This window comes from Eschrichtius robustus, chromosome 2 (genome assembly GCF_028021215.1).
Source record: "Eschrichtius robustus isolate mEscRob2 chromosome 2, mEscRob2.pri, whole genome shotgun sequence".
Classification (NCBI taxonomy): domain Eukaryota; kingdom Metazoa; phylum Chordata; class Mammalia; order Artiodactyla; family Eschrichtiidae; genus Eschrichtius; species Eschrichtius robustus.
The window spans coordinates 127693419-127706233 of record NC_090825.1 but is presented as its reverse complement, the minus strand read 5'-3'; the positions used below and the strand labels follow the sequence as shown (position 1 = coordinate 127706233).

Sequence of the window (12815 nt, the reverse complement as noted above, 5' to 3'; positions counted from 1 at the left end):
TTCCCCCCTTTTTGTTGTAATGCCCATATGTATTACTGCGTTGGCCAAAAAGTTCGTTCGGGTTTTTTAAGGAAAACCTCAAACTTTTCGGCCAACCCAATACATCTAAATATATCAAAACACCATCAGAAAAATGTTATAATTTTTGCTTTCAGTAGTGCCACATGGCCCTTTTGATAAACTTACTAAGGGAAAAATAGTCTAATGTATCTATCCAGGTAACTACCATTTCTGTTGCTCATTCCTTATTCCTGAAATCACAAGTTTCCCTCTGGCATCATTCCCTTCAACAGGAAGAAACTCCATCATTATTTCTTTTAGACTGGTGACTAATTTTTTTCATTTTTTTTAATCTCAGAATATCTTTATTTTTTGCCTTTATTCCTGAAGGATGTTTTTGCACAATATAGAATTCTAGGTTGGCAGTCTATTTTTAGCACTTTGAAAATATGGTATCCCTTCCTTTTGCCCTCAATGGTTCTGGTGAGAAATCTGCAGTTATTTGAATCATTGTTCCCCTATATGTGATGTTGTTTTTTATCTGGTTACTTTCAAGATACTTTTCTAAAAATCTTTGGTTTTCAGCAGTTGTATTGTATTGTCTGGATTAGTTTTCTTTGAATTTGTCCTGTTTGAAATTCACTTAATTTCTTGAATCTGTAAATATATGTCTTTTACAATTTGGGAAGTTTTCTTTTTTCAAAAAGTTTTTTCTGTACCAATCTCTTTTTCTTCCCCTTCTGGGACTCCAGTGACCTGAATGTTAGACACTTTGATATATGTCCCACTATTTTCTGAGGCCCTATTCATTTTTTAAAATCGTTTTTTCTCTTTTATGTTCAGATTCAATAGTTCCTATTGATCTATTTTCAAGTTCACTGACTGTGTTCTGTCATTTACATTGGGCCTCTCCAGTGGGGTTTTTCAGTTCTAAAATTTCCATTTGGTTCTTTGGTTCTTATTCCTTCAGCTTCGTTGCCGAGAACTTATATCTGTCCATTTGTTTCAACAGTGTTCTCCCTTACTTCACAGAGGATGGTTATAACAGTTGCTTTAAAGTCTTTGTCTGATATTTCCATAATTTTAGTCATCTTAGGGTTGGCATCTGTTGTCTTTTCCCTTGAGAAGTGTTGAGATTTTCCTGGCTCTTTGTATGTTGATTAATTTTAGACTGTATCCTACACATTTTGAATATTATTTTATGAGACTCTGGAGCCTGTTAAAATCCTCTGGAGAATGTTGACTTTTTTACTTTAGCAAGCAGTCAATCCGATTAGATTCAAACTACAAGTCCCGATCTACCTTCAGTAGACCATGGTTTTAATATGAGATTAGTTTTCAAAGACTTTGAAGTGATGTTTGGCTTCACCTTGCTTATATGCTACCCAGGGGCCAGACGGTGGTCTGTCTACACAATAGTTCTCAAAGCCTTTAGTTTGATGCTTCACAGCAGTTCCACACATGTACAGCTCAGGGCTAAGCCCAGACTTCATTCGCAGGGATGAAGGGAATCACTTTCTCTGGCTCCCTCCTTTCCGTGTTTTCCTGCACACTCACCAGTGTGCTGCACATTCACCCAGCAGCTTCTTTTTCTGGTCCTCTGGCTACAAAGCCAGGGTTTTAGCCTCCCTATACTCCTATACACTTCTTGTGACTGGGCCTAACTCGAGGGTGAGCACTGAGAGTAAAAAGAGAAGAAAAGAGCAATAGGGGTTCCTTCCAGGTCTGGCTTCATGGGCATGTAACCTGTGTGGTCACATGGGCCCCTGCCTTTAAAAGGATTTCACACTTGGTTTAATGCCCTGTGTTCATCATCTTGAATTTCTTGATCTTTGACCAAGTGGCCTTGCGTTGTCATTTTGCACTGGGCCCCACAAATTATGTAGCCAATCCGATTCCCCCTTTACTTTTTGGACTCCCAAAGCCCTCTTTCCCTGTTCCTCTGCTCCAAGAGAAGGAGTTTGTCTTGTCTCAGATTTTTAGGTGCCTAAGTAACCACCACAGTCCCTGATACAACAGATTGCTGCTTTGTGACTGAGACTTGCCTTAGGGAGTATGACCTGGAGAGTAAAAAAGGAAACAGAATAATAGGGATTCTCTCCATGCTCTCTGTCCCACAGGGTCCCCTATTTTAGGTCCCACTGGCCAGAAAGAGGGTTTCTTTTTGAGTTTTTTCTGTCTGTATCCACTACATAGTTCTAGGATTTGGGCTCTCCTTGAGTCTAAACTAGGAGATACAAGAAGAAAAAAAATCAGGAAACTCACTGCCATGATGGTCATTTTTACTGGTTTTGAGCAATTCACCTTCTATTATATACTTTTCAGAGTCCATGGATAGTTGCTTTATGTATTCTGTCCAGGGCTTTTAGTTTTAATTAGTGAGAGAGATATGGCGCAATGTGCTTACACCATCTTAATGGACCCGGAAGCACTTTATATTTAGAATTTTGAACAGTCATGGCAAAAAGAAGAGTACAGTGGTTGAGCAAATGACTTTGGAGGCAGAATGTGCTGGAATCTTAGTTTAGTCACAGGCTAATCTCTGAACCTTAATTCTTCAACTATAAAATGATGATTCTACATGTTCAATAAGTGTTTATGAACATCTACTATGTGCTAATGATTATTAGTATCAGAGTTCAAATTACCTTTAGAAACCTTCTATTCCAGTCTCTAAGTTTACAGAAGAGGAGCCTAACCCCAAAGAAGGACAGGGTCTTGAGCTGCGTCACCAGCTGGGAACTGCTACAGCTGGTACTACTCACTCCCAAGCCAGAGACCTTCCCACTTTATGTGAATGGCCATTTAATCTCTTTGATTGATTGTGGGGAGGCGCGGGGAGCGGAGCGAGAAAGCCAGTTACAGTAAATCCCCTACATACAAACCTTCAAGTTGGGAACCTTCAAAGATGCAAACATAAGGAGTGAAACTGTGCAGCTTGCCCTGTGTCTCCTATTGCTGACGATACTTCAGCTCTACATCTCCCACCTCCTCTCCCTCCTCCAGTTAGTAATTCTTCTTGCCTGTTCACTCGATGCCAGCCCCTGTATGCCAGCTGTTGTACTGTACTGTACTACTGTACTTTTCAAGGTACTGTACTGTAAGATTAAAAATGTTTATTTTTTGTGTGTTTTTTATGTATTATTTGTGTGAAGAGTATTATAAACTTATTATAGTACAGCACTATATAGCCGATTGTGTTAGTTGGGTACCTAGGCTAACTTCGTTGGACCTATGAACAAATTGGACTTATGAACGCGCTCTCAGAATGAAACTTGTTCTTATGTAGGGAACTTACTGTACTTAGTATGACCTGGCCTTGTAAAAAGATCATCTTTAGCCTGGGGAATTTATGCAACAAAAATGTATTGCAGGGTAGAAGAGCTCATGTTGGATTGCTCTTCACCTAATCCCCTGGACATTTTCCCAAGCACCTGCTGCATCTAGGAATGTGCACCTAACCCAGAAGAAAGTGGAAAGTCCCAGACACGCACTCCCCTCAAGCGTCTGCCATTTGCATGGGGAGGGAGGGGAGGTGCATACAGGACAAAGAAGGATTTAACAATACAAAGGAATAGGTGCTAAGTTCTCACTGAGTAATAAACAAGCCCAGGGCTGTGCGAGTTTAGGCAAGATCGGGTAGAAGTAAGTACTTGGACTTTGGAGGACAGCCCTGGTTTGCAGCCTTCCTCTGCCACTTCCAAGCTGTATAGCTTGGTGTAAGTTATATCATCTTCAGAGCCTTGTTATAAAATAAGAATTACACAAGTACCAGCTTCATAGAGTTGTGGTCTTCGCAGTATTACAAAATAATTGTAGTTAACATTTACTAAGTCCTTACTGTGTGCCATTTCAATGCTCATATAATTCTCCAAAAGATTCTAACAGGTAAGTTTTCAGATCAGGAAACTGAGGCACAGGTCACCCTAATGGTGCATGAAGTGTGCTTAGCACATGGCTGGATCAAGGAGAAGGGGAAGGGGAAGGTGAGGGTGGGCCCTCGGTCAGTAGAAGTCTGAGGAGGAAATTATGAGATGAGGCCAAAGAGTTGCTACCAAAGATAGAAGAGACCTTGGAATGCCCAACAGGCCCAAGAGGCAGGCTGGCCTCAGTTTGGATTCTCTTAGAGCCAGGTATGCATCTGGGGAAGAAGGATCCTGAGAACATGGTATGTGGGGAAATGTGCCTCTGGGGAGCCAGGGCGCTCTAGTCCCAGTGCTGTTGCCAGCCCACTGCATAACCTGAGTCTTGGCCTTCCCATCTGTACAGAGAGGGGCAAGTGCACTAGAATTGGGAGCCTCAAACTCAAGTGCTTTTGGAAGACAACGTGGGTGGAGAAGCCAGGTATATGTCAGCGTGAGAGGGAGAGGTGGGCCTCGTAGGTGGAGAAAGAATGTTGTGCTTAAAGGCATTCATATTCAGTTGTCTGAAAGGCTGGCCAAACAAAATGCACCTGCTGGCCAGATCAGGCCGCCCCAGGGAGTTGAGCTCCTTGGTCTGGTCAACCTGCAGGGTGCTTCCAGCTCTGAACGGTCCAGGGATCATCTTGTGACTCCAGGCCTTCCTTTCCTTTCTTTTCTCTCTTTTTTTCTTTATTATTTATTCACTTATTTTGACTGCGCTGGGTCTTAGTTGCAGCACGCAGGATCTTCATTGCGGCATGTGGACTTCTTAGTTGCCGCATGCAGACTCTTAGTTGCAGCATGCATGTGGGATCTAGTTCCCCGACCAGGGATCGTATCCGGGCCCCCTGCGTGAGGAGCGCAGAGTCTTACCCACTGGACCACCAGGAAGTCCCTCTTTTTTTTTTTTTTTTCTTTAATTGTGGTGAAATATACCTAACATAAAATTTACCATCTTAACCAGTTTTAAGTGTACAGTTCAGTGACATAAAGTACATTCATATTGTTGTACAAAGATCATCACCATCCATCTCTTTTCATCTTGCAAAACCAAAACTGAGTACCCATTAAACAATAATTCCCCATTTATTCCTCCCCCCAGCCCATGGGAATCACCAGTCTACTTTCTGACTCTGAATGTGACTACTCCAGTTACCTCATATAAGTAGAATCACATAGTATCTGTCATTTTGTGACTGGCTTACTTCATTTAGCTTAATGTCTTCAAGAGTCATCCATGTTGGGGCATATTTCCTTCTTTTAAAGGCTGAATAACGTTCCATTGTATGTATGGACCACATTTTGTTTATCCGTTCCTTCATCGGTGGACACTCGGGTTGCCTCCAACTTTTGGCTACTGTGAATAATGCTGCTATGAACGTAGGTATACAAATATCTGTGCATGTTCCTGCTTCCGATTCTTTTGTGTACATACCCCCGGAAGTGGCATGCCTTTCTTCTTTATGCTTGTGTTCCTCTTTCTCCTCCTCTCCTCTTACATTGTGGCGTTTCTGTAGGTTCTGCCCCTGGAAAACAAGATGAAGGATGCCCGCCGCTTCCCAGTCATCCTGTCTTTGGGAATGTCCATCGTTACTGCCCTCTACATCAGCATCGGGACTCTGGGCTACCTGCGGTTCGGAAATGACATCAAGGCCAGCATAACCCTTAACCTGCCCAACTGCTGGTAACTCTATGGGCTCTCAGGCGGTAGGGACTCAGGGCCAGTGGGAACAGGAATATATAGGTTACTTTCTCCTCCTTTCCGCAGAAGGTAAACTGAGGTCTGGAGGGTCTCCACAGGGAGAAGCAGACCTGACACTGGAACCCTGGGCTCTGGATTCTCTGTCCAGGGAGCTCTTCTTCAACAACAGCCTCCCATGTTGAGTGAGGCCTTGATAGCTTAGTATGAGGAAGGACATGATTTAGGAAGAGAGGGGAGAAGTCAGAGTCCTTGGTCACCTAAGGAGAGAAAGGAGGGGCACAGAGAAGGGCAAGAGGCAGAGAGTGGAGCCGGTGGGTGGCTCCAATTACATTTACTAAGGCTGCACTACCAAGTCTTGCAGAGTAGCTAGGATGAAAAAGTAAAACAAGAACCAATTGGGGAAGACCATTAGAATCTGGAAAATGTTTATATCAAACGACCCAATTCATACAACAGTTAGCTGACCCAGACTTCAACACTGAATATTTAAATAGACATGAACCCCTATCACATTGTGCAGCACTGTCTCCCATACTGAGGCATGTCATTATTTACCAGGTGCCTGTCTTTTTAAGGGTCACTTGGAGGCTTAATTTGTCTTAATTTGGGGCTCCTTTCCCAAGTTGATCAATATCATTCATCAAGCATTTACTGCACCCCAATTACACGCAGATGCCAGTCTAGACACATGGTGTGGAGGGTGCTGATGTGAGTAGACTATGATTTTGCGCTTCACTCTCTTCCTCAGCCCATGGTCCAATGGGAATGGGGAATGGATAGTGTATGTACACAAATACAACATAGAACAGAAAAAGAAGCCCTCCAGAATAGTGGAGAGGATGTGGGGACTCCCAAGGAAAGAAAGTACATTGGAATGGGAGAACAGGGAATCTTCCTGTCCAATGAGACGACTCCGTCCAAACAAGGACAACGACAGCACCTCTGGATCCAAGACCCAGTTACACCAACTCCTAGCTCATGGTCGTGGATGGTTTATTTAACTTCTCTGATGTTCAGTTTCCTCTTCTAAAAAGCAGAATTATCATGTGGATTAAGTTGGGCATGCCTAAAAGCATCTGGAATGTAGTACCTCCTCAAAAGATGGGAATTTCAAAAAATAGGTGGGGTTTGCCCAGATGGAAAGGGAGTAGAGAGGGTGTTCCAGGCAGCAGAACTAGTGTGAGCAAGAAACACAGAAATGTGGACGTTTGCCTTTTTAAGGAATGGACTAAATATACAGAGACACAGTCATACAGGTTTATTTAACATGCCAGATGCATCTACCACATTAGTGGGCTAAACGAAAAAAGCCTTATCTCCATTGGTCAAAAAAGGCATCGATAAAACTCAGCATCCCCCGTCACGTGCTCTCCTGCCCCCAGTCTGAGGCCTGCAAGTAACCCTGCCTCTCCTTTTATTCCCCAACCCTCACACAATCCTCTGTGTAGACTACCTCTTCCCTCAAGGACTTGGGATTCTGCAGTTCATTCAACCACCTGGAAGCATTTGTTGAGAGCCTGTTATATGCCAGGTGATTTGGGGGATCCAGAGAATTCCTAATAAAAGAGATTACAAAAGACCAGATCTTTTAGACCCAGGTTTTTTGGTCTTCACCACTTATCACTTGTATCTCCCTGAGCAAGGTACTGGGCCTGAGCCTCTCTTTCCTAAAATCTAAAATTCAGCATCAAGTGATGATGGTTTATGAAGGTGTTATATATACCCATACCTTTTTATGTAGCGATGACCCTCTGAACTGTTTCCATTTGAATCTGTGATGCTTCACTCTATTTCCACTGCGTGCTCTGCTGTGACTTCCTCTCATAGAAGGTCCCTCCCCGTCAATTTCAGACAAGGAAACATTTGCCTACGGGACTGTTCCAAGGTCAGAGGTTAATGTACAAGGAGGCCAGGGACTTCCCTGGCAGTCCAGTGTTAAGACTCCACACTTCCAATGTAGGGGGCTTTCAATCCCTGGTCAGGGAACTAAGATGCCACATGCCTTGCAGAGAGGCCAAAAAAAAAAAAAAAAAAGCAAAAACAAAAAAACAAGGAGGCCAGGTGTCAGAGCACGTTGACCTTGAGAGCGCTGCTCTGGTTTGTCCTGCAGGCTGTACCAGTCGGTCAAGATCCTCTACATAATTGGCATCCTGTGCACCTACGCCCTGCAGTTCTACGTCCCTGCAGAAATCATCATTCCCTTTGCCACCTCCCAGGTGTCAAAGCGCTGGGCACTACCTCTGGACTTGTTCATCCGCTTCGCCATGGTCAGCCTGACATGTGAGTAGGAGGCAGAGCACCTCGTTGCTGTTTTCCTGAGGGCTATCAGGAATCAGCCAGATGGTAGACAATAGTCATGATAACCAGCATTGATTGCATACTAACTGCGTTTCAGGGTCCATTCTAAGGCTTTCCAAGTAGTAATTCATTTCATTTATGCTTTAGGGACAACTTAATTCTTACATGTACCTAATTAGACAGATTTACTGGTGTCCAGCTTGAGGGAGTGACAACTTATCAAATAATAATCACAATAAGAACTGACTTTTATTAAACACCTACTACGTGCCAGCCACTGTGCTAAGCTCTTTCTGTTCCATATTTCATAGTATTTTATTCAGTCCTTGCAGCAACTCTTATGAGGTAGGACTGTGATAAACCTTACTTTGTAAATGAGAAAGCTGAAGCAGAGAGTGATAAGTAATTGGGCAGGAAGTGCCAGAGGTGGGATTTGAACGCAAGTCCAGGCCCATCACCCTTCACCTCCAGGACAGAGGTTGAAAATGGTGGCCAGTGAGTCTAATCTGGCGTCAGAGGTATGTTGTTTCACCCTCATAATGTTGTATAAATTTGGGCCAACATTAAAAATGTGGGAGAGATCTCACATACAAATGCAGGTTTCTAATGTTTGGGGGAAAAATAAAATGATTTGGCAAACCTAGGGTCACATCCCCATTGGCAGCAGCTCCTTGGCCTCCGATGGGCTGGTATTCACCTGTTGGCTTCAACTGTCCCCACTCACCCCCTCGGCAGCCCTCCTTGTGCTCCAGGCCCTATGATCCAGGGTGCCCCTTTCTGTAAGTATTTTAGTGGAGGCGAAGATGATAGAGATTCCTGCGTTGTGTTTGCCATGGCCCAGCTGTCCCTAAGGCTCCTTTTAATTGTGATTCTTGCTGTGCTAGACCAGCCCATATAAATCATGGGACACTGATTTTCTTCCTTTGAAGTTATTTGTTCCCAATTTGTCCTAGGAGGCAGGGACACTACCCTTCAGAATATTAGAGACTCCAGAAAGATCAATGAATTTGCCCCAGATATGAAGATAACAATTCCTTAAGCTTCTGCATGCATTGCCGCAATCAGTACATATGCAAACAGTTACCTGCAAACAAGTAATAATAATAAAGTAATAATGAAATAATAACAAAAATAACTTTTCTGAGTGCTTTACACGAATTAACTCATTTAAAACTTTAACACCATTTGGAGTATGAACCATAATACCTAAAAGGATAGCTACCATCCCCATTTGGCAGATGAGGAAAAAAGCTGAGAAACGGGTGGAGACTTACCCAAGGCCACACAGGGAGAAACCAGAATCCTGCCTTCCAGTCCTGTTTTGTTCTGTTATACCACACTCCATCCTAGGAGACCTGGGGGAGCCTTCTGGGCTTTCTTTGTAACTAGGAAAATTGTCCATCAAGTAAAATAAAAAATGTAAAAGCCCAGGCCTATAAAACAGCCTACAAAAAAATATATATATATATAAATAATATATAATTATATATAAAAATTTTAATATATAATTATATATTATATATATTACATATTATAATTATATAATTATATATTATAATTATATAATTATATATTATAATTATATCACATATATTATATGTATATATTATATATATATATATATATATAATTTCAAAATCTTTATTTTAACTTTTAGTATTTCTTTGTTAGATGTTTTCTGACATGTATATAAAACCTGGAGAAGATACTCCTTTAAAGGGACTCTGTGATCTTGTTCCCACCGAAGACCCCTTTCTATAAATAATTTCACATTCTAATTGTTTGCAAGTAAGAGGTTCTTGCAGTCATGTTACTTATTAATGTTAGTTCCACAAAGGTAAGGGTTTTTTTTGTCTATTTTGTACATTGACACATTCCAAACAGCTGGACAGTTCCCAGCACTGTTATTTAGTGTTATTTATTAAGTAAGAGCTTAATCATTGAACATGTAGAGGTTCAAAATGTACTTCTGTGGCATAAAAATTATCTTAGGCTAAAAGCATTAGAACAAGCAGCCGCAGGGGGAGCAAAACCTTATCTAAACTTCCTTTGCTGAATTAAGCAGGAACTTCTGAAAAATACAGGCACCATAAATCCCCTTTCTGGGAGATTTTCAATCAGAAAGAAGACTAACCATCATCACAGACTGAGTAATTACTTAAATTATCAGAGAATGTCATACCTTCCACTTGTTCTTGCATGGAAGCTATTTCTCCCCCATCCAGTTCCCCTTCTGAAGTGGGTATATAAACCCCTATCGTTGTTTGGAGAGCCAATTCATCTGAAGGCTCCCTAGCCCTAAATAAACTTTGTCTTTCCTCCTGTTAATTGCCTAATTGTCAGTTAAATTTGCAGGCCCCCAAACGCTTGAACCTAAATGGGAAGAGAGAAGGTTTTTCTCCCCAACAATATGAATGTATATATTTGAACAATAATTGGTTGAAAATGATTGAAAGGAGACACACCAAAATTTTAATGTATAAACCTCTAGTGAATGTGATTGGGGGTATTACAGGAGTTTCAACTTTTTCTTTATGTAACTGAATGTATGAGAAACAACTGGTATATGTTTTAAGAAAAAGATTTTTAAAACAAACTTTAAAATTTTGGCTAAGGCTGGGAAGAGCCATCTATCCCGTGTCATCTCCTGCAGGCATCTTGGCCATCCTCATCCCCCGCCTGGACCTGGTCCTCTCTCTGGTGGGCTCCCTGAGCGGCAGTGCGCTGGCCCTCATCATCCCACCCCTCCTGGAGATCACCACCTACTACTCAGAGGGCATGAGTCCCATCACCATCATCAAGGATGCCCTGATCAGCATCCTGGGCTTCGTGGGCTTTGTGATGGGGACCTACCAGGCCCTGGACGAGCTGATCCAGTCAGAAGACCCTCTCACCTTTTCCAACTCCACCATTTTTATTCAGTGAAAATGGCACTGCTTCTTACCCACCAGCACCTGACATTTAATGATATAAATCTCTTCTATATGCATTATCTATATTTTGCTGCTTTACCTTTCTCTGGGTCAAGTCACAGTGAAACAAGCACGGACTCACCAGCTACAAGGTGTAGATGGTAATTTAAAATTTTTTTTTAAATTTATTTTCTTTCCATCCCTAGCTTTCCACTCTACTGAGAGCTCTCTCACTGAAGGCTCTTGATTCCATCCAGCTTTTTGGCAATTCACATGATCAATTTCACACCTTGAGTGGGGCTATGCAAGAGGAAGCCACCAGGGGGCATCCAACAGGCAGCAACTGACAGAAGGAGGTGCCGCCAGCTAAGGCTGATGGTGATTTGGTAGACAAAGGGTGTCCTCTTTTCCAGATCTGTTTAAAGAGCAAAGATTAAGAGTGGGGACATAATCCATAATCCAGCAAGGTGTGCACAGCTCCAGCGTCAAGATGGATAGGATCCACAGGTCCATGGTGAGCTGCAACTCTCAGACAGAAAGGAACCACCATATTTAAGTCAAGGGCAATAAACTTTCTAAACAACTGGATAAAGTTTTGGCCCAGTTCAAAGATCTCAACAAAGGACAGCTGTCACAGAAATGGATGTGCCAATGGCGGGGGGTGGGGGGTAGGGTGGGGATGGACAATGATTATTTCATTATTTATCTCTTGATTCTTTTTTTTTCTTTAACCTCTTGATTCTTGCAACAAGCATTCTTTCTTACCTACCACGCACCAAGCATAGTTCAAAGTTCTTGTAATAGTTTGCAAAAATGGCGACAAATTCCTCTTGACAATGTGACATTGCAGCTCGCATCAAGAAGTGAAATCTATATCTCTACCCCTTGAATCTTGTCTTGGCCTTGTAACTTGCTTTGGCCAATGGGACATAGTAAATGTGATGCAAGCAGAGGTTTCGTGATGGCTAATGCATTGGAACTTTCATCGTGATGCTCTGTGGAGATAAGAGCTCCAACTGAAGAAGCCAGGGCTAGCCTACTGGAGGAGGAGAGATCACGTGGAGCAGAAATGAATCATCCCAGTTGAGCCCCATCTCCCAGAACAGCCAGCCTGCCGACTTCGAGACACGTGAGTGAAGTATCCTAGACTATATACAGCCCCAGTCAAGCTGGCCCGGACCATAAATATTGCTCAGGTGATCCACAGAATTATGAGAAATAATAAATGTTTTTAGTTTTAAGCCATAAGATGTGGAAGTTTTTATGCAGCAAAAGCTAACTGATACATTACTCTAAAGGGGATACACTAATGAGTGAGAAAAGAATCTCCGTCCTCCAGCTAGTCTGCTCTCCACTGAGGAATAATGACAGGTCATCAACTAAGTTAATACCATCATAGGTCCTTTTGAGGGCAGGGGGACACTAACTGCTCTGGAGTACTGAGCATGTCTTTCCACCTGACTTTCCACCGGTGGCACCATTAGAGCTGGATTTTGAGTAGAACTTGGGTCTCCCAACACTGAATCTGACCCTTCTTCCACTCAGTCCTGCTGCCTTGACATTCCCATGCCTTTTGTCATGTCTGACCTTGGCTGACAGCCAGGGGCCCCTCAACCCAACACAACACTTCACCCTTCTTGGTGGTGACGGCTCCCTCCCTCCTCCCTAAAAGCACTAAAACTGGGGAAAGGCATATAGATAAATGAGATGTTGTAGGCAGATCTGTAGTTCAGTGGGGGGTAAGGATGTTTCTTATTACACTCTCTGTGGTGTTGGAAAGTGACGCATGCTTGTTTCAGCCTCAGTTTTAAGATACCATTTTAAAAAGCCCTTTCCTGCTTATTTTTATCCATCATCCTCCCTTTGCAGCCTAGGGAAGTTACAGAGGGGTGAGGGGCGTGTCTGCCCCAATTCCCAAGTCCTGGTCTCCTGTTTTTGTGTGTTACTTTCTACCTGCTGGATTCCAGGAGGTACTTCATGAACACAAGCTCCACACTCAGA

The 12815-nt window shown here is 42.6% G+C and overlaps 1 protein-coding gene across 1 annotated transcript in view; it reads left to right on the top strand.

Annotated features, from left to right (window-relative positions):
* SLC36A2 (solute carrier family 36 member 2) overlaps positions 1 to 12055 on the top strand; it is a 28917-nt gene extending 16862 nt beyond the window's left edge. The window contains exons 8-10 of the mRNA XM_068536240.1: positions 5420 to 5586; positions 7715 to 7884; positions 10556 to 12055. Coding sequence (XP_068392341.1) covers positions 5420 to 5586; positions 7715 to 7884; positions 10556 to 10827 — 609 coding nt within the window. The 3' untranslated portion in view covers positions 10828 to 12055. The remainder of the gene's footprint in view (positions 1 to 5419; positions 5587 to 7714; positions 7885 to 10555) is intronic.
* The last annotated feature ends 760 nt before the right edge of the window (positions 12056 to 12815 follow it).